The sequence below is a fragment of the Procambarus clarkii genome, chromosome 89 (assembly GCF_040958095.1).
Source record: "Procambarus clarkii isolate CNS0578487 chromosome 89, FALCON_Pclarkii_2.0, whole genome shotgun sequence".
NCBI classification, from domain to species: domain Eukaryota; kingdom Metazoa; phylum Arthropoda; class Malacostraca; order Decapoda; family Cambaridae; genus Procambarus; species Procambarus clarkii.
Window position 1 is genome coordinate 6,083,290 of NC_091238.1, and position 22,340 is coordinate 6,105,629.

The 22,340-nt window shown below is 47.8% G+C and overlaps 1 protein-coding gene across 2 annotated transcripts in view; it reads left to right on the forward strand.

Moving 5' to 3' along the window:
- The window catches only part of LOC123773433 (tumor protein p53-inducible protein 11), a 74,776-nt gene that overhangs the window by 28,919 nt on the left and 23,517 nt on the right, over positions 1–22,340 (forward strand). Inside the window, exons 1-4 of one of the 2 annotated variants that reach the window (XM_045767190.2) lie at positions 6,014–6,439; positions 16,449–16,542; positions 19,782–20,013; positions 20,411–20,541. In XM_045767190.2, the coding sequence (XP_045623146.1) occupies positions 6,300–6,439; positions 16,449–16,542; positions 19,782–20,013; positions 20,411–20,541 (597 nt within the window). In that variant the 5' untranslated portion in view covers positions 6,014–6,299. Of the gene's footprint in view, positions 1–6,013; positions 6,440–16,448; positions 16,543–19,781; positions 20,014–20,410; positions 20,542–22,340 lie in introns of those variants that run through there. The other variant, XM_069317860.1, reaches the window with a different exon arrangement.

Sequence of the window (22,340 nt, forward strand, 5' to 3'; positions counted from 1 at the left end):
GTACAGGTTCCTGAGCCTACTGGGCTCTATCATATCTACATTTGAAACTGTGTATGGAGTCAGCCTTCACCACATCACTGCCTAATGCATTCCATTTACTAACTACTCTGACACTGAAAAAGTTCTTTCTAATGTCTCTGTGGCTCATGTGGGTACTCAGCTTCCACCTGTGACCCCTTGTGCATGTACCACCCGTGTTAAATAATCCATCCTTGTCTACCCTGTCAATTCCCCTGAGAATTTTGTATGTGGTAATCATGTCTCCCCCATGACATGATCAACTGCTAGACACACCTGGAAAGAACGTAACAGGCAGCCTCTCCAACACTGGAGCCACTCCCTGTCCCAGCCTCCCACAGAGCTGGACCCCCACAGAGCGGGACCCCACAGAGGTGGACCCCACACAGCACTCTATACCTGTGGAGCTGCCGGGACTCCTGCGTCTCTTTATATATTGACTTTTCACTACTTATCCCTATTCCTTCATTTCTTCCTCCCCTCCTCTTCCTCCCCTCCTCTTCCTTCCCTCCTCTTCCTCTTAACAGCTTTATTTCATCTCCTCCTTTTTACTAAATTCTTATTATTGATGTATTTCAATATCAGCTGTTCCTGTGAGGTCATTTCTTGAGTATTTCTGAAGGTTTCAGCTTATTCTCGTGTGCTCAACACCCCTACACCTGGCCCAGCTGTGACCTCAGTCTCCAGTGACTTATCTCAGTCTCCAGTGACTTATCTCAGTCTCCAGTGACTTATCTCAGTCTCCAGTGACTTCTCAGTCTCCAGTGACTTCTCAGTCTCCAGTGACTTATCTCAGTCTCCAGTGACTTATCTCAGTCTCCAGTGACTTATCTCATCCTCCAGTGTCTTATCTCATTCTCCAGTGACTTATCTCAGTCTCCAGTGACTTATCTCAGTCTCCAGTGACTTATCTCAGTCTCCAGTGACTTATCTCAGTCTCCAGTGACTTATCTTAGTCTCCAGTGACTTATCTCAGTCTCCAGTGACTTATCTCAGTCTCCAGTGACTTATCTCAGTCTCCAGTGTCTTATCTCATTCTCCAGTGACTTATCTCAGTCTCCAGTGACTTATCTCAGTCTCCAGTGACTTATCTCCTCTCCGAGGCAGGATATATTGTTGATAACTAAGATAGACTGCTACAAGCAAGGTTATCACTTGTCTATTAACAGATGAAATTGTTTATGTAATAATCTAAGATGAGGTCCGATAAAGACCTTTTGTGCCCTCTGTAATGCTTTTTGCGCTACCGCTCACAGGATGGGTATGGGGTGCACAATAAACTAGCCGCCTCCGGCGGCAACAATCAAAAAATCAGTATTAACGGTAGACAGAGAAATCACCGGGAAATGAACGAGTTTTGAGTAATGCCTAATTACTGTACTAATTTATTTAGTAAATAATCAGACATCGTAAGAGAATGACCTGTCTATAATACCCAGGAAACATAGAGATTTATATTCTGGACATAAAGCATAATAATTGGACTTTACGGTCTTTATCTCAGTTACACTAATTCATCAACACACTCCCTCCCATTTTCCCAAAGAAAATGGGAGGGAGTGTCTCTCTCTCTCTCTCTCTCTCTCTCTCTCTCTCTCTCTCTCTCTCTCTCTCTCTCTCTCTCTCTCTCTCTCTCTCTCAGGCGCCCTCACCTTGCACGGTGGTCCGGACCTCCGCTGCCCCACCCAGCTACCCACCCAGTGGGCGGAGTGACGACGTAGTGCTGCTTCTACCCTTCCTCTCCTCACCCCCGCCCCCCGGTGATGGGGGGGGGGGGGGCTTTGGACCCCCAAGTGAGTGAGGTGATCAGCTTACTCACCTCACTCACCCCCTCCAGCCTCACCTGTCCCTCCTTCCTTCTCCTCATCTTACTACCTCCACTCACCTGGTACTACTCTCACTCCTCATCTTTCCTACCCCCCTCATTATCCCTCCCTCATGACGGAACACCTCCTCCCCCCAGGTCTTCACCCCTCCCTATTACCACCCCCACCCTTCCCCCCCCCCACAAAACAAAGCTTAACAAGCAGTTAAGAACTCGTTAAAGATTGGTAATTAACAGCCTCGTCCTGGCTGTGATAAGTATGAAGCACAGAGGATCTGTATTCCAATTAAACTTGACATCTGCCTCATTATAACTTAATGAGATCCTCTCAACTTCTTCTGCGGGACATTTACGTTTTGGCATTCAAAAAAAAATTCAAAAATAAAAAAAAACATTGTTTCCTTACACCTGATGCCTCTGTTCACCTAGCAGTTAGCAGGCACCCGGGAGTAAGGGTATTGAGTGAAGGGGGATGGTAAGGTACAGGCGAAATGAAATTTTAGAAATGGTGTGAGATATGATGGCAGGCTGACTGTCCCCCTCGCTGACACGATGTGTGTGTAATTACCTAAGTGTAGTTACAGGATGAGAGCTACGCTCGTGGTGTCCCGTCTTCCCAGCACTCTTTGTCATATAACGCTTTGAAACTACTGACGGTCTTGGCCTCCACCACCTTCTCACTTAATAACTTGTTCCAACCGTCTACCACTCTGTTTGCGAAAATGAATTTTCTTATATTTCTTCGGCATCTTTGTTAAGCTAGTTTAAATCTATGACCTCTTGTTCTTGAAGTTCCAGATCTCAGGAAATCTTCCCTATCGATTTTATCAATTCCTGTTACTATTTTGTATGTAGTGATCATATCACCTCTTTTTTTTCTGTCTTCTAGTTTTGGCATATTTAAGGCCTCTAACCTCTCCTCGTAGCTCTTGCCCTTCAGCTCTGGGAGCCACTTATTAGCATGTCTTTGCACCTTTTCCAGTTTGTTGATGTGCTTCTTAAGATATGGGCACCACACAACCGCTGCATATTCTAGCTTTGGCCTAACAAAAGTTGTGAACAGTTTCTTTAGTATTTCGCCATCCATGTATTTAAAGGCAATTCTGAAGTTAGAAAGTGTGGCATAGGCTCCTCGCACAATATTCTTTATGTGGTCCTCAGGTGATAGTTTTCTATCTAGAACCACCCCTAGATCTTTCTTTATCAGAAGTCTTTAAAGATTTCTCACATAATATATAAGTTGTGTGGGGTCTATGTTCTCCTATTCCACATTCCATAACATGGCATTTATTCACATTAAATTCCATTTGCCAAGTGTTGCTCCATATACTTATTTTGTCCAGGTCTTCTTGAAGGGAAGAAGACCCTATACAATCATATAAGTTTCTTATCCTTCCTATTATCTTAGCATCATCAGCAAACATGTTCATATAATTCTGTATTCCAACTGGTAGATCATTTATGTAGACAATAAACATCACTGGTGCAAGAACTGAACCCTGTGGTACTCCACTTGTGACATTTCTCCAGTCCGATACATTGCCTCTGATTACTGCCCTCATTTTTCTATCAGTAAGAACATTTTTCATCCATGTTAGCTGCTTACCTGTCACCCCTCCAGTGTGTTCCAGTTTCCAGAACAACCTCTTATGTGGAACTTTGTCGAAACCTTTTTTTAGGTCCAGATAGATGCAGTCAACCCAACCATCTCTTTCCTGTAAAATCTCTGTGGCTCGATCATAGAAACTGAGTAAATTCGATACGCAGGATCTTCCAGATTGAAAACCATACTGTCTGTCTGATATTATAGCATTTCTCTCCAGGTGTTCTACCCATTTAGTTTCAATTATATTTTTCCAATATTTTGACTATTACACTTGTCAATGATACAGGTCTATAATTGAGGGGGTCTTCCCTGCTGCCACTTTTGTAGATTGGAACTATGTTAGCCTTTTTCCACACGTCTGCTACGATTCCTGTACACAGGGATGTCTGAAAAATCAGCTGAAGTGGAATGCTGAGCTCAGGTAGCACCAGGGGTGTAGCAGCACCAGGTGTGTAGCAGCACCAGGTGTGTAGCAGCACCAGGTGTGTAGCAGCACCAGGTGTGTAGCAGCACCAGGTGTGTAGCAGCACCAGGTGTGTAGCAGCACCAGGTGTGTAGCAGCACCAGGTGTGTAGCAGCACCAGGTGTGTAGCAGCACCAGGGGTGTAGCAGCACCAGGTGTGTAGCAGCACCAGGTGTGTAGCAGCACCAGGTGTGTAGCAGCACCAGGTGTGTAGCAGCACCAGGTGTGTAGCAGCACCAGGGGTGTAGCAGCACCAGGTGTGTAGCAGCACCAGGTGTGTAGCAGCACCAGGGGTGTAGCAGCACCAGGTGTGTAGCAGCACCAGGGGTGTAGCAGCACCAGGGGTGTAGCAGCACCAGGTGTGTAGCAGCACCAGGTGTGTAGCAGCACCAGGGGTGTAGCAGCACCAGGGGTGTAGCAGCACCAGGGGTGTAGCAGCACCAGGGGTGTAGCAGCACCAGGGGTGTAGCAGCACCAGGGGTGTAGCAGCACCAGGGGTGTAGCAGCACCAGGGGTGTAGCAGCACCAGGGGTGTAGCAGCACCAGGTGTGTGTGGGGCAGCACCAGGTGTGTAGCAGCACCAGGTGTGTGGAGGCAGCACCAGGTGTGTGGAGGCAGCACCAGGTGTGTAGCAGCACCAGGTGTGAGGGGCAGCACCAGGTGTCGGGCAGCACCAGGGGTGTAGCAGCACCAGGTGTGTGGGGGGCAGCAGCAGGTGTGGGGGCAGCACCAGGGGTGTAGCAGCACCAGGTGTGTGGGGGCAGCAGCAGGTGTGGGGGCAGCACCAGGTGTGTGGAGGCAGCACCAGGTGTGTGGAGGCAGCACCAGGGGTGTAGCAGCACCAGGTGTGTGGAGGCAGCACCAGGTGTGTGGAGGCAGCACCAGGGGTGTAGCAGCACCAGGGGTGTAGCAGCACCAGGGGTATAGCAGCACCAGGTGTGTGGAGGCAGCACCAGGGGTGTAGCAGCACCAGGGGTATAGCAGCACCAGGTGTGTGGAGGCAGCACCAGGGGTGTAGCAGCACCAGGGGTATAGCAGCACCAGGTGTGTGGAGGCAGCACCAGGTGTGTAGCAGCACCAGGGATGTAGCAGCACCAGGGGTGTAGCAGCACCAGGGGTGTAGCAGCACCAGGTGTGTGGGGGCAGCAGCAGGTGTGTGGGGACAGCAGCAGGTGTGTGGGGGCAGCAGCAGGTGTGGGGGCAGCACCAGGGGTGCAGCAGCACCAGGGGTGTAGCAGCACCAGGGGTATAGCAGCACCAGGTGTGTGGAGGCAGCACCAGGGGTGTAGCAGCACCAGGTGTGTGGAGGCAGCACCAGGGGTGTAGCAGCACCAGGTGTGTGGAGGCAGCACCAGGGGTGTAGCAGCACCAGGGGTGTAGCAGCACCAGGTGTGTGGGGGCAGCAGCAGGTGTGGGGGCAGCACCAGGAGTGTAGCAGCACCAGGGGTATAGCAGCACCAGGTGTGTGGAGGCAGCACCAGGGGTGTAGCAGCACCAGGTGTGTAGCAGCACCAGGTGTGTGGGGCAGCACCAGGTGTGTGGAGGCAGCACCAGGGGTGTAGCAGCACCAGGTGTGTGGAGGCAGCACCAGGGGTGTAGCAGCACCAGGTGTGTGGGGGCAGCACCAGGTGTGGGGCAGCACCAGGTGTGTGGAGGCAGCACCAGGTGTGTGGGGCAGCACCAGGTGTGTGTGGAGGCAGCACCAGGTGTGTGGAGGCAGCACCAGGTGTGGGGCAGCACCAGGTGTGTGAGTGGCAGCACCAGGGGTGTAGCAGCACCAGGTGTGTGCGGGGCAGCAGGAGTGGGTAGGGTCACCCCGGGGCTCAGCGCGGCCGCCGCCACACTCTTAACCTTGATGGATGAGAGCTGCGGACTTTTCCTATATATATTTATTTATTTCCCCGTAGCACAGAGAGGTGAGGGAGGTGTTGGTGAGGTGAGGAGGGTGGCGGCGGGGCGCGGAGGGTGCTGAGGGTGCTGACCACGGGGGCAGGAGGGAGGGTCGAACCCTGTGAGTGGTGGGACTGGTGGCGGGGCTTAGCAACCTGCTCCAACAATACGCTTATAAGGATGTTGTTAATGGCGGTAGAGGAGTGAGAGCGGAGGGGCGCGCGGTAGTAGGACCATGTGCAGGTGTGGTAGTAGACGGGTGGTGGTGTGTCGTCGTGTGTAGTGTCGTCGTGGTGGTGTGTCGTGTCGTCGTGGTGGTGTGTCGTCGTGGTGGTGGTGGTGTGTCGTCGTGGTGGTGTGTCGTCGTAGTGGTGTGTGTGGTGGTGGTGTTGAGTGCGTGTGAGCGTCAGTGTGGGTCCAGTGGTGCGGTGAAGGGTGGTGGAGATCACCGCCGTCAGTGTTGGTGCCCGTCACACAGGTGCCCGAGTCCCTACACCATGTCGGAGACCGTTGGAGATGTTCCCGCCCTCGTCCCGGCCCACGAAGGTGGCGCCACCTGCGTCACCACCAACGACCGCGCGGGAACCACCTACACTAAACCACCTTCAGCGCCCACCGAATGTGTCTACCCTCAGAGGTGAGGCAATATAATGTATCTCCCTGCCCCCCCCCCTCCCATACAGTACCCCTCCTCCTTCCCTCCCTCATATCTATACGCGGGAGATATACGCACATTCAGTCTGCGATTAACAATAAGAATGAATTTGCATTCAAAGGTATAGCTTTCCCAGTTCGTTTGTTGACATTGTGAGCGACACTGGACGTGAACACTGATGAGTGTTTTACGTTTGGAAGGTTTTTTAGGAGTTCATCTGCAGCTGACTGTCTCTTGGAGTGATAAGCTAATTATAGATGTCAAAAACTTTTCCGAATAATTTGTCGTAGTGTCTTTGGGGTGCGAAGATGAGACGGACAGAGGGAAAAGAGAATGGGTTCAGAAAGGAACAGAGGGAGAGAAAATCAGAGAACAGAGAGAGAGAGAGAGAGAGAGAGAGAGAGAGAGAGAGAGAGAGAGAGAGAGAGAGAGAGAGAGAGAGACGACCCAGCCCAGCAAGCCGACAATAGATTGATTAGCAAGCGATAGATCTGACTAGTGTGAGCTCAGTAACTTTATATGCCGAGTGAGAGAAAGCGTATGCATGCGATTTTCATCTTTTCTGACCTTGTGCGTAAAGACAAAAATCATTGCGTATTGTATCTTAGTGTAAGATCGCTGTAGTAATGCAGGATAAGAACACTTAAGTTTAGTGGGTTCCTTTGTGCTGAGCTTAGTGAGTTCTTGTGTACAGAGGTTTGTCTTAGTGGGCTCCTTAGTGGCAAGGGTAACGATTGGGTGAAAGAGGGAGGGGGTGTATGGGAGGGATGTGGAAGAGGGTAGCCGGGTGCAGGAGGGAGGGTGGAGAACTGGGGGAGAGGAATGGGGGGGAGACGTAGGAGATAGATGGGGCGAGGTGGGAGGACGTCTCTCCCTCCAGGCTTCACTCTGACTCTTACATTTGATAATCCCTTAACTGGGACACCATTAAAAGGAATTATTTAACTCAGTGAGATCTTTAATTTACTTTAATGAATAAAGCACTGGACTCGTCAAACTCAGCAATGGAACAATCACTTTAATGACATTTAATCCACAAACTTCAAGTATCAACTCTACACTTAAAATAACACTTTGCTAAATTACTAAGAAAAAACAACAGAAAATTACAAAATATTGCCACTGCAAACAGAACAATGAAACATGTACACAAACATGTGTGTGTGTGTGTGTGTGTGTGTGTGTGTGTGTGTGTGTGTGTGTGTGTGTGTGTGTGTGTGTGCACGCACTCGCCCGTGGTGTGGGTGAAGACTCGTGTTAAGTGGTTCTGAATATAGACTAATGCTTCAGTATCTCCCAGTACAGCGTTCATATCTGAGTGAACACTCACACACCCACTCTCTCTCTCACACACACACACACACACACACACACACACACACACACAGTATGTGTATGTGGAAAGTGGAAGTGAGTATGTGGAAGAAAGTGAGAGTAGTAGAAAAATGGAATGCACTTGGGGAACAGGTTGTGGAAGCAAATACTATTCATACTTTTAAAACTAGGTATGATAGGGAAATGGGACAGGAGTCATTGCTGTAAACAACCGATAGCTAGAAAGGCGGGATCCAAGAGTCAATGCTCGATCCTGCAAGCACATATAGGTGAGTACACACACACACACACACACACACACAGCGGTATTCACCCCGTAGGAATGCGACGCCTGCTATCATATTCACGACACAGATTAGAGAAATGTGTCACATGAAGGGTGGAGCTCGGACTCGCTGTCAGAGTGCACGAGTCTTAAGTGTGCAGGAGGGTCCTGTCCTCCTCACTCTTCCCCCCCATCATTCCTCCTCCTCACGCTTCACTCACCACTTGTTGATGCTTAAGATTCAACAACTCGGAACAAAAAGTTGCAAGTAGCACGGTCTATGGCTAGCCCGTAGTGGACTTACCTGGCACAGGAGCGGGGCTGTGTATGGGAAAGGGGTCTGATCCCCACCATCCCATCCCCTCTTTCCCCTCCCAGCCGGCGTGGCGTGGCGGGGTCCGATAGTGTGGTAGAGGGTGAAGAAAATTGCTTGTGTGGTGTTGAAGAAAATGGGGGGACAAAAAATGATCGTGAAGGACTCGAACGGAAACTAACATAAATCGCAGTTGAACGAAAACGGAGGTAGACTGTAAATCAGGGAAGATACAGACACAAATTTATACTATTTTGGCTTAATTTATATACAAGAAGGGTAGGATATTTCACGTTATTGTAATTATTATTATATTCTTTGTTTCTGTTTTCTTTCTTTTGCTGTGGTTTGTTATTTTGTTTCCTGACGTAAATGAAGATTACTATTGAAAGAGTACAGGGAAACCCTCCCGTGAAGGGGCTATTTCCCTCCCGTGAAGGGAATATTTCCCTCCCGTGAAGGGAATATTTCCCCTCCCGTGAAGGGAATATTTCCCCTCCTACAAAAGGGCCATTTCATGTCGACGATAATTTCTACTTCCCAACTATAGCTTGTATTTGACTGTAGGTGTGGCGGTGTAACTGCTCACGGGGCGGGTAGTAACAGCCGACTCTTGAGATAACACTAACGTGATGCATCAAATGAGTAAATCCACAAGGGCCGTGACGAGGATTCGAACCTGGGTCCGATTTTAACCCTGTCGTAGCTCAGTCGATTAAGGCAGTATCTGGGATGCTCCCGGACGCAGGTTCGAATCCTCGTCACGGCCCTTGTGGATTTGTTTAGTCGTCTCTTGCATCAGGGAAAGATCCTATCCATTAGCTGAATGTTCCGCCCGAGTAGCACAGCTTGTAGACTCGTTCATAGTTTTATAAAAGCTGTATCTGTTGGTAGAAGACTGAAGTCTTCCTATTCTGCAAGCTATCTCCTTCTGCAATTAGTTTCACTCTATATACGTGTTTTCATAGAGCGATGCAGTGTTGTCTTTTCTGAAGACAATATTCTTAAGATGAAGTGCGGGAGTCCAATATTTACCAACTGTGAGCATTTTCTGGTCTCTTGGGTATATAGTATCGAATTCCTTTTGGAAGTCTTCCTTGCCTCAGATTTCATCTTGGTGGCTTCTCACCCGGCGCCTCTCCATCTGAGAAGGTTGCCCCCCTCTAATTCTGAGAGGGGGCTCTTTGTCCCTGAAGAGGCTGTCCTTTCTAGTGCTCTTTTCTCTCTAACTTGGACGTTAGCTGCCTTCCTGTTATCTTGAGATGAGATCTTGATATGATTTCGGGGCTTTAGAGTCCCCGCGGCCCAGTCCTTGACCACCTTGAGGAGGACCTTGAGGAGCTTCCGGGGCTTAGCGTCCCCGCGGCCCGGTCGTCGACCAGGCCTCCTGGTTGCTGGACTGATCAACCAGGCTGTTGGAGGAGACCAGGCCTCCTTTTTGTTACACATTCCCAGTAAGCAGCCTGTAGCAGCAGGAGTATAGTAAACTTGTGTTTCCACACCGAGGTTTACCTCTCGGCACGCAGACAACGGCCTCTTGAATAATGCATCCCATTTTGACACATTCCCGACCGGACAAAATATGATGGACTATAAGTCATAGCGGCTCTCAGCCTCGTCCATGGGCCCTCGGGCAGGTTAGGTTCGGGCAGTTTAGTGCATCAATTTAATGACGTCACAACTTGAGAGGCAGGTGACGAGGCAGGAGATGGTGTAACACGGGGAGGGTTTCTCTCGACTTAACTTTCCTTCTTCTTTTCCCCCTCTACCCGTATTCTTACTTTTTATTCTCTACATGGGACTCCAAAACTTTTACCAAAGCCAACTCCACGCCACGTGGTCCTAAGACGATTGACCGACTTAGGATTCTACACCCAGTATGACGTGACCTAGGCTTTGAGCAAAACCCTAGAGTCGCCTCCGCCGCCACCACCAGACCAGTAACACAGAGCAATGATCGAGGTCTGGATCGATCATGCTAATTAATCAACCTTGGGGCTTGATCCCCACTATAACCGATGACCTTGAGAGTTCTTAAGTGTGGAATTAATTACACGGGAATGATGAATTCCGATTCGATGTTAGAATCGACGCCCAATCCAACTCTGCCTTGTGTGGACCACGTGACCAGGACAAGTTCACATACTGTACATATAAGAAATACATGGAAATAATAAAAATGCAAAATATTAACTAATTAATTTATTAAAAGAAACTAAAACAAAATCTAAATATGTTCACTCCCTGTCACTTTAACACTCCCTACTTGACCTGACGACAATGAGTTGACTATCCCTATAAATAACAAATAGCAACTATACCTCTATGTTGACCAGCTAAAGATGTTGGGGGCTGGTCTTGGGGGAGAGGTAAGATGGTTGACCTCCCCCAGTTGATCTGGACTCCACACTAATCTCTCCTCGTCTGGTCTACCCCAGACTAGAGCATTGTATTGTTCCGCATCGCTTACCCAGTTACTTAGCCAGGTTTAAGTTATAACAATTAACCTCTGTTTGTACTGAATTGATCCAGACTGGTTGAATTATTTTACTGAAATTAAATTACACAAACATCTAACGGCAGAGCTGTTCCCGATCACCAAAATGGTTATTAAAACTTTGAGAAAATAGTGGACATGTCAACACTGATGACCTATGACCGCCAGGTCACTCCGCCTTACAACTTAGATCTGATTCGTGATGTCACTGATGGTGACTTAACTCAATAATTAGAATACTCTTGATATTGTACCCAGTAATATTATACAATACAATTTTAATACAAAATGAATAAAGGCTAATTTCTCTAAATTACTGAATACTATAGGATGATTCATTATACACAACTATGAACAGAGACGCCCGCCATTTGTGACTCAGACCTGCTAATCCCCAGGGGAATGTGTGTTGTTGAAGGTCAGGTCCCTACACGAAACTTCTGGAACCTTCTGGAATAATTCTCACAACCAGCCTAGTTTGTTACAATGGGGCCAGGTGGGGCGAGGCAGGAGATGGGGCCAGGTGGGGTGAGGCAGGAGATGGGACCAGGTGGGGCGAGGCAGGAGATGGGACCAGGTGGGGCGAGGCAGGAGATGGGGCCAGGTGGGGCGAGGCAGGAGATGGGACCAGGTGGGGCGAGGCAGGAGATACATTTCAGCATCTGGTAACCTCATCCACTGATAATATTTGACCATCACTTCAATGGTGCTTTCCTATAGTATTATGTTCCCGCCTGAGTGTGTGGTAAAGGTGAGTGTTTGTGTGTCCTGGGGGAGTGTTTGTGTGTCCTGGGGGAGTGTTTGTGTGTCCTGGGGGAGTGTTTGTGTGTCCTGGGGGAGTGTTTGTGTGTCCGGGGGGAGTGTTTGTGTGTCTTGGGGAAGTGTTTGTGTGTCCTGGGGAGTGTTTGTGTGTCCTGGGGAGTGTTTGTGTGTCCTGGGGAGTGTGTGTCCTGGGGGAGTGTTTGTGTGCCCTGGGGGAGTGTTTGTGTGTCCTGGGGGAGTGTTTGTGTGCCCTGGGGGAGTGTTTGTGTCCTGGGGGAGTGTTTGTGTGTCCTGGGGGAGTGTTTGTGTGTCCTGGGGGAGTGTTTGTGTGTCCTGGGGAGTGATTGTGTGTCCTGGGGAAGTGTTTGTGTGTCCTGGGGAGTGTTTGTGTGTCCTGGGGGAGTGTGTGTCCTGGGGGAGTGTTTGTGTGCCCTGGGGGAGTGTTTGTGTGTCCTGGGGGAGTGTTTGTGTGTCCTGGGGGAGTGTTTGTGTGTCCGGGGGGAGTGTTTGTGTGTCCGGGGGGAGTGTTTGTGTGTCCTGGGGGAGTGTTTGTGTGTCCTGGGGGAGTGTTTGTGTGCCCTGGGGGAGTGTTTGTGTGCCCTGGGGGAGTGTTTGTGTGCCCTGGGGGAGTGTTTGTGTGCCCTGGGGGAGTGTTTGTGTGTCCTGGGGGAGTGTTTGTGTGTCCTGGGGGAGTGTTTGTGTGTCCTGGGGGAGTGTTTGTGTGTCCTGGGGGAGTGTTTGTGTGTCCTGGGGGAGTGTTTTTGTGCCCTGGGGAAGTGTTTGTGAGCACCCGATTAGTGTATGTATGGGGGGGGGGTGATGGATGAGGGAGTAAGCTCAAACATTTACCCTGGTCGGTACAACGACGGCCTCGCTTTCTGCAGGTCGGCGTTCGATCCCCGATAGTCCAAGTTGCTGTTCAACGTTCGTCACTCTGTCCTTTATCACTACAAAGAAGCGTGAAACTATATTACAGTTCCATGCCCCTATTCTCCAGCTCCTTGTCCTCGTATCCCAGCTCCTTGGCCTCGTATCCCAGCTCCTTGTCCTCGTATCCCAGCTCCTTGTCCTCGTATCCCAGCTCCTTGTCCTCGTATCCCAGCTCCTTGGCCTCGTACCCCAGCTCCTTGTCCTCGTATCCCAGCTCCTTGTCCTCGTATCCCAGCTCCTTGGCCTCGTATCCCAGCTCCTTGGCCTCGTATCCCAGCTCCTTGGCCTCGTATCCCAGCTCCTTGGCCTCGTATCCCAGCTCCTTGGCCTCGTATCCCAGCTCCTTGTCCTCGTATTCCAGCTCCTTGTCCTCGTATCCCAGCTCCTTGTCCTCGTATCCCAGCTCCTTGTCCTCGTATCCCAGCTCCTTGGCCTCGTATCCCAGCTCCTTGTCCTCGTATCCCAGCTTCTTGTCCTCGTATCCCAACCCCTTGTCCTCGTATCCCAGCTCCTTGTCCTCGTATCCCAGCTCCTTGGCCTCGTATCCCAGCTCCTTGTCCTCGTATCCCAGCTTCTTGTCCTCGTATCCCAACTCCTTGTCCTCGTATCCCAACTCCTTGTCCTCGTATCCCAGCTCCTTGTTCTCCTATCCCAGCTCCTTGGCCTCATATCCCAGTTTTTTTCTCTCATATCCCAGATCCTAATCCCCATACGTCTGGAAGGGCCATGATCAGTATTGATCTGATCAATATTGGAGGCCCGATGGAGTATATCACTCGCTTCTGATTAAATTAGTCGCAGGGAAATATTAGCGACGCAGGGTGGGTGTGTGGGCGGGGAGTGGGCGGGCAGGTGTGTGGGTGTGAGAGCGGGGAGTGGGCGGGCAGGAGTGTGGGTGTGAGAGCGGGGAGTGGGCGGACAGGAGTGTGGGTGTGAGAGCGGGGAGTGGGCGGGCAGGAGTGTGGGTGTGAGAGCGGGGAGTGGGCGGACAGGAGTGTGGGTGTGAGAGCGGGGAGTGGGCGGGCAGGAGTGTGGGTATGAGAGCGGGGAGTGGGCGGGCAGGAGTGTGGGTGTGAGAGCGGGGAGTGGGCGGACAGGAGTGTGGGTGTGAGAGCGGGGAGTGGGCGGACAGGAGTGTGGGTATGAGAGCGGGGAGTGGGCGGGCAGGAGTGTGGGTGTGAGAGCGGGGAGTGGGCGGACAGGAGTGTGGGTGTGAGAGCGGGGAGTGGGCGGACAGGAGTGTGGGTGTGAGAGCGGGGAGTGGGCGGACAGGAGAGTGGGTGCGTGGGCGTGACGGCGCGGGATGGGAGGAGACACTCGGCCACATTTGCAAATTTCCAATTAATGTGCGAATGACCCTTACTTGCTTAATGAAAGTTACTGTATTGCACTGTTTGTGTGACACTGTCTTGGGGCTGTGTGTGTGGCACTGTCTTGGGGCTGTGTGTGGGCACTGTCTTGGGGCTGTGTGTGGGCACTGTCTTGGGGCTGTGTGTGGGCACTGTCTTGGGGCTGTGTGTGGGCACTGTCTTGGGGCTGTGTGTGGGCACTGTCTTGGGGCTGTGTGTGGGCACTGTCTTGGGGCTGTGTGTGGGCACTGTCTTGGGGCTGTGTGTGGGCACTGTCTTGGGGCTGTGTGTGGGCACTGTCTTGGGGCTGTGTGTGGGCACTGTCTTGGGGCTGTGTGTGGGCACTGTCTTGGGGCTGTGTGTGGGCACTGTCTTGGGGCTGTGTGTGGGCAATTCTAACACTGTCACCAAACACCAGAAGGTCTAAGAAGGAATACAATGGGAGCATTTCTCCAGAAAACAGTGTCGAAAATTCTATTCGGACAGTGCTTATGATATTTCCCAATGCCATTAATGCACTACCAACCTAGCTTAGCCAAGCCTAGCCTATCTTAACCTAGCTTAGCCTAACTAAATCCAACCTAATTTAACCTAGCCTATCCTAGCTTAATCTAGCTTAGCCTGGCTTAACCTAACCTAGCCTAGAATATCTTAGCCTAGCCTAACAACCAATTTCTTACACTGTGTGGTGAATTCGACTTGCTTGAATCATTCCCGAGCTATAAACAATGAATATGAAGTGCGGGTGGACAATGTAAAAATCCATAATGATTATTCAATAAAATAATTGAAATCAATAAATTGAAATCAATAAATCAAAAAATATTTGATGAAACCCAAAAATTTCCCTGGAAGCCTCACAAATTTTATTGGGAATAGTCTTCGATTTCAAATTTTCAGACATAACGGAAGTAACGGACGCGGCGAATGCAAAAATCCAAGAAGTTGTACAACTGGACACACTATTATGTGTCCTTGTTTTTTTCGGGTGTAGGTGTTCACCCTTAGTATGCTTGTGTGTCCTGGGTGTTGGTGTCCGGCCCCAGTGTCCCATACACACTTTGTCTGTGTATGGGACACCGAGTAAACTTAACCTAATGCAAGTGACCAAACTCAGCGGGTAAGTGTGTGTGTTGTGGATGAGAGCGTTGGCCTCATCAGTCTAATGGATAGAGGGAAGAAGGTAGGTAGTGGGAGAGGAAGGAGGGTAGGGAGAGGGAGGGAGGAGAGGAAAGGATGGAAGGTGGGGGTATGTGGATTGGGGAGATAGGGAGGAAGGGTAGAGAGAGAGACGAGCAGGCAGGTAGGCCTCCCTTGCGCGGTTCGAGAAAAGTTTCAACGTCAGTTAATAATAATAATAATAATAATTAATAATTTTATTTAGGTAAGGTACATACATAAAGAGATTTTACAAAGTTTGTTGGCTTTATAGATAGAGCTAGTACATACAATGCCTAAAGCCACTATTACGCAAAGCGTTTCGGGCAGGAAAAACATTAATGACTAAAGCTTAAAACTAATGGGTAAAAAGAATAAGATGTGTTGAGTACAAATAAAAATAGAGGGTAGAGAGAGAGCGAATGGTGTGCTACAGTTGAGTCATGCGTGTTTTTCATTCATAAATAATTCACCCCGTTGCCATGAACGAAGGCTAAATGCTCGTTAATTCAACTACCAACCCCCCCCCCCCCCGTTAATGAATGAAAACATACGACTCAACTGATGACGTTTGAACATTTGAACATTCCTCAAACAGGGCTTCGCTCACGTCCTCTGTTCGAATCACATCTTTCAAAATTCTTTACCCTCCTGCTGCAAATACAAATAAGTGTCAACAGAACTGAACACCTAACCAAGGTATAACTGTACACGTAATTATATTTGATAATACAGATAATAATTTAGATTTTGACGATTTTGAACACACAGGACTGAAGGGTGTGTTTTGATGTCCATCCGAAGCTTGGACGAGCATACATGAAGCTGGGGTAAAAATAACAGGAGAGGTGCCTGAAATAATAGTATTTCAGTGTAAATAATAATAAATAATAGTGTAGGATAAATAATAATAATAGTGCCTGAAATAATAGGAGAGGTGCCTCAGCATTTGAACGTGGTTTTTTATTTTCTATTCCTCATCCATCTAGTGGAATGGACTACCTACCATTCCACAGTTATCTTGTGGCATAGACTAACATCCTATGATCTACACAACACCTTCGATCATCATTCATTCTAGAATTATTTTTTGCTTGACCAGCGCCCAATTGCCACCCTGTTTACATGGTTATGTACTACGAATGGGCAATTTTGGCATTTGTATTAACCTGTCCTACCAACACAATTATTAGATTAAACTGTGGCCAGTTTCGGCAAATGAGAGTTGCAGCTAAGCTGAAAGAGCTCTGTTTAAGACATGTTCTGTCTTAAGCTACAAGTTACATACTTTCCTCGAGGCTACTTGGGGGTCTCAGACCCATCTTCCCGACCTGTGAGAGTCTGTCAGGTGAATAACAACTTTCTTTTCTCTTCTCCCGCAGGAAACATTCGTCTGGGGACCTCCACTCTCGGCTCAAGACCCGAAAGATACTGGGAGTCGGGGAAACCGACAATGGGGATATCCACAGGTCCAAGGTAAGTCGCTTTGTGTGTTCCAGCCGATGCTACAATGCCCTGGTGGGCGTCGCGCCTCAGGCTGCTGTACGACGGCGCTCTAATAAAAGGGGTTTGTACTGTGGAAGGGAGTGACATGGAGTGTTGGGGGATACTGGAACACGAGGATGGGTTGACACAGGGGTAAGGAATGGGAGGACATGGAGGAGAGATAGGCAACAGTTGAAGACCAAACCACATACCATAGAATGAAGAAACGACGACGTTTCGGTCCGTCCGGGACCATTATTAAGTCGTATGTGGTCATAATAATGGTCCAGGACGGACCGAAACTTCGTCGTTTGTTATCCTCTGGCGTGGGGTTTGGTCATCATATCTTCAGCCACGTTGTTGTGACTCGTCGTATGCAACAGATGAAGTTTACAGAAAGAGTGACATGGCATTAGGGCGCGATGGGGGATGGAGGGACTTTGTTATGATCCATTTATGATTGATAGGTCAAAATGTGTTCGTACCTCCTTGTCGGCCTGGGGACCAGTGTTCTCGTGGCCTGGTTCATTAACCACTGAAGTGCCTGGTTATGGATATTCGTGTACGAGACGTACAGGTAAACAGTACATAGCGAGGATAACTTTGATCACAGATCGAAAGATATCCTAATAAAGCCTAATACTATATTGGTTTTCTTTTCAACATATATTTACTTTCATCGACTCTTTGTTGTTCGTACAGTAGCTTGATTTGTATTTTGGCTTCCAATGTCAATAATTGATCAGCATTACAATTCATTTTTGTTCCTTTAGAAAAGTTGATTTTAGGTCTACGTGTGATGCGTCGCTGTATAGCTGTTGAAACTTGGCTTCCTAGCTCAGTGTATATGCAAATGTAGATAAGGTACAGTATAAGCCATTATTGATATCATTTATATAAATCAAGAACAAAACTGACATAGAAAATTCTGGATAAAAGAAGCTACTATTATATTTTCAATATATTTAATACTGTATTCTTGGGTAAAAAAAAAAAAAGGTAAGTACGACGGGCTCACCATAGCCCGTGCTGCTTGGAACTTTTTGTTCTGAGTAACCGATTCTAGAACATCTTCATCATCTTGGGTTATACGTGTCAGGACCTGTTACTGTGCCTTTGTCTTTAACTTTTCTTTATCAAGACGAATGTTTCTTTGCTTCAGGCTACAATATAATACAACCCATCCTCTTATTTTTCTGTAACTATGTGCACGATGGAGAGTTTAATGTATATAAGAATTATATACATTATAATTACCTACAAAAAAGCAGGGTCGTCGGTGTACCAATTACCCCAAGTGCTTGGGTTATATCTGTTGGTAATTCCCTATCGTTTAGAAGAGCAGATGTAGAAACGAGCAGTTCACGTTATGTAAAGCGACAAATGGGACTCTAAGATTATGCAGCAGTTGAACCAGGGCCGCACAAGTAATTCGATCCGCACTTGAGCACTATGGGGAAATACAAGTACTTGACCCAGAAATTCCATTGACTGTTAAGAGCTGTGATTGTCAAGACTCTGACTGACACTCTCCAGTCACCTAGAAGCGATGGCGTAGAGAAGTTTGTTTTAACTTTAAAACTCTCTTAACATTCTCTCTTCTGTCGCCCAACGGGGGTATGGTTAAATTGTACGAGAGATGGATCGATAAAAGCTAGATTTATGATTGTCAAAATTGTGTATCGTTAGATTAGGATGTTTTAGGTTCGATTGGGTTAGGTTAGGTAAGGCTAGGTAGGATTTCAAGTCTGTTACTGTCAGGATTACTAGGATTGTCAAGTCTTATGTACAATGTGACTTGTATCCGCTCAGCGACACAACGCTTCCACGGATAATGTTTTTCAAACAAGCAAGTACGAGACGAGAGAGAACGTACTCCTGAGTAAATTGAATGGGTGGCGAGGCAGCAGTCAGTCTGCCACTGACGCAGGCCAGCCTGCGTCAGTGGCAGACCCTTCTTCCTCAGCCTGGGTATTACTCTGTGATTGGTAGTGAGCCTTGTAAATCCTACGGCAGATTGAAATAGAGAAAACGTTACCTTCGTCTGAGGTCCCGACAACACTGGGGTAACTACGCTATATTAAACAAGTGTTGGTGTTTTTGTCCCTTTGTCTATCTGCAAGTTTATAATTCATTTTGTAGGGGTGACAAGGCAGCCTGTGTATATATACATAGGCTTATATCGAGGTCAACCCCCAAAGTTGAACTACTGACCCACCCCAGGATGCAACGCCAAAACTAGCTCCTGGGTACCTATTTAATGCTAGGTGAGCAGAGACATTAGGTGATAGGAAGAACCCAATTATTTCTGTCCCGACCAGGACTCGAACCCGGAATTCATGACTGTAAGTCGAAAACGAAGTCAACTTTAGTACCCTTAAGTTTTTTATCGGACAGGTGTAACACCTCGCGTGTTTTCTACTCCTTAATAATGAGAAGTAAAGAAAAGTAAGGAAGAAGGAGTAAGGGAGGATAGAATAAATGTGAGTGGATAGAACATGGGGGAGGGACTAAGGTAGAGGCAGCGGGAACAGAAAACGGAGAGCGAACATGAAGAAGGGAGTCAGGAGGGAGAGAAGAAAGAGGAGGAGGAGGAGTAGGAAGGAGTAGAGAGAGTAGTAGAGTGGATTGAGTAAAGAGCATAGGAGTAGTGTGTCTCTAGATGACTGACTGGTGCTAATTACTTTAAAATATAATACTACCACCACCCTGTCATTCTATCCAAAATCTTATTTTGATTTTTCTCATTCTCCTCATCACCACAAACACCGCCCTCTCCAGCGGGGATAGGGCGGTGTTTGCTTACTGTATAATTATTATTAATAATATTAATGTAACAATTACAATATTATAAATAGCAGCTGTAGTAGTAATAATGGTAGTATTAGGTGTAGTAAAGTATTAATAGTACAAGTAGCAGAAGTAGTAGTACAAGTAGTATAAGTAGCAGTACTACTTCTGCGAGTACCAAAAGTACAAGTAGCAGTAATAGTACTACAAATAGTAGTAGTACAAGTAATAGTACAAGTAGCAGTAATAGTACTACAAATAGTAGTAGTACAAGTAGCAGTAATAGTACTACAAATAGTAGTAGTACAAGTAGCAGTAATAGTACTACAAATAGTAGTAGTACAAGTAATAGTACAAGTAGTAGCAATAGTAGTACAAGTAGTAGTATGGTGACGCAGTGATATAGTGTATGCGATACAAAGTGTGCTCCGTGTCGACAGATCTCACAGGTGCTGGGTCACAATGAGCACTTGTACGTGCGGCTGCCCCGAGGCTTCTGGTCCGCCCACGTCCTGATGGGCGCCGGAGTCACGGTGGAGACCCTCCTGCTGCTGCTCTTCCCCGGCATCGCCGCCCACCTGGGGGTCATGCCCCCTGACATGACGGAGGCTGATGATGATCCTCAGGGCGCCGGCGTCACCGCCTCCCGCGTCGCCGGTGCTGCTTTGGCAGGTTGGTATTTTGTTTTCTGCCTGCTAAGAGGCGCCCCCTAGGCACCTTTCTCTTAAGATTAGGTGGTTCCTCCTAGCTATATGTTTTTAGAGCTACATGGGGCCTCCTAGCCATCTGTTTCATAGAGTAAGGTGGTTCCTCCTACCCCCCCCCGCCTTTTCCGGAATGCTAATTACTTTACCACGGCCTTTGCAGACTTATCAACCGAAGAACCGCCAGTTTCTGCACAATTTGTTGAATGTCACCATATTTACATTCCATTTTTTTTACCTGGATCTACCTGACACTCTTGCGTGCCGTGAGCGTGAAAAGTATTACAAGCTAAATTATTAAACTTAAGAACTGCGTATCTCAGTGGTCCCAAAACTTGGCAGGTGTAACTATGTTTCTATTGTAGGTCTGTGCGTGTTCGTGTGGTCACTGCTTGGGACCTCAGACAAGCACTATGCTCGCACAATGCTCCTCTCCATGCTCACCTACCACATACTCTCCATCTGTGTTGGGGCTGCCTCTGCTTTCACACAACAGGTAAGGAAGAGAGAGAAGTAATTAGGTTGCTTGATTAGCAATCTTATAATACAAATATGCCAATACTGGTTCATGTATGTATGTAAAATAATATACCTAATGTTTGTTTTATAATAAAGTGTGAAGGAGCCGCACAATTTATGGAGTACGAGCACTAAGCCCCCATCTCACCTGGAGGAAGCACGACAAAGATGCAGGTGAAGCAAAGATGCCGGAGGCAGGGAGAGAGATACTGACCGAGAGTCCCAAACAAGACCCAACTAAATCTGTACCTGGAACAGCACCAATTGGGACTTCCGCGAGTTCACCAGGAATCTGAACCCGGCAAGTTGGGAAAGAACCAGATCTCTGGCCAGCTGACATGCAGACTGACTGGGACCCACACCAGCCAGTCATCGAGGTGGGCCAACACACGAACCCCCTTACTGGTCACGTCACAACGACCCACGCTTGCCTGGTAAACGTGCAAGGGGCCAGGTTCAAACCAGAACCTGGTTTAAACCCTGGCGTTATAAGCACGACATCCCCATGTAAAGACCTAACCAGTCCCTAAGCCCCGGAGGAATAGGAATGTGCCAATACACATCCTTGAGGTCCTGGGACACTATCCAAGCCTCAGCCTGATAGCAGATGAACATAAGCCAAAGTGGTCATACAGAAAGTTGGGCAAGGGATGAAGTCAATCAGACCTGAAAGATCGAGAATCTACCGTAGGTACACCGAATCCCACTTTGGGACCAAGACCAGAAGGGATGAGGGTGGCTCGACCACGCCTGAGGTAACCAATCTGCAGACCAGATGCAGTGCCTGGGAGGACTACAGACCCAACCACTGTGGCACTCCAACGGTTATTGGAAGAGTGGGAGAGGTTGTATCATTCCATAATGATGGAGTTTAAGTAAGAGGTAGTTGTGATTAACAATATCAAAGGCCTTTCTCAGGTCAATGAAGAGTCCAGTCGGAAACTCATTTTTTTCAAGGGCTGAGTAGATTATATCAAGGAGACTAATAATTGCATCGTTGGTACTCTTTTTGGGAGCGGAAGTCAAACTGACAGAGGCTGAGTATGTCAAATTTTATGAGATAGGAGTAGAGCTGTTTCTAGATAAATTTTTCAAATATTTTTAATAGTATGGGTAGGTTTGATATTGGTTTATAATTGTTTATGTCTGCCGGATTGCCTCCTTTATGAACTGGCGTTACTCTTGCTTTTTTAAGGATATCAGAGAAGGTATGACACTCTAAAAATTAGTTGAACAGCAGAGCTATGGGTGGCGCAAGGGCATGAGAAAAGGACAAAAAGAAATCAGATATTATATTCCCCACTCTGCCCTTCTTTCACTATGCTACTCGCTAATCTATCCCTATCTTGCATATGGTATCTGTGCATGGGGTTCAACCACTGCAAATTACTTCAAGCCCATCGTCACTCTGCAAAAATCTGCTATCAGACCGATAAAAAATTCTGTCTTCAGACAACACACAGACCCTCTGTTTAAATCCCTAAACATGCTAAACGTACACTCACTCCATGCATTCTCTTGTACTATTTACATGTAATAAACCTCGTTTCTAAGTGCTAATCCAGAGCTGAATTTCTTCCTTGATGTAATAGAACCCATGAGCACCACACCAGGAATAAATATCTCTTTGATATCTCTAGAGTCGGACTAAATCTGTGCAAACATTCCACGTAAATAAAAGGGCCCCAGTCTATTGAACTCACTTCCTATTGAACTAAAAAATTGTCGAGCGTATGCTTTTTTCAAAAGTAAAACCAATAAAAATCTACAGTTGAT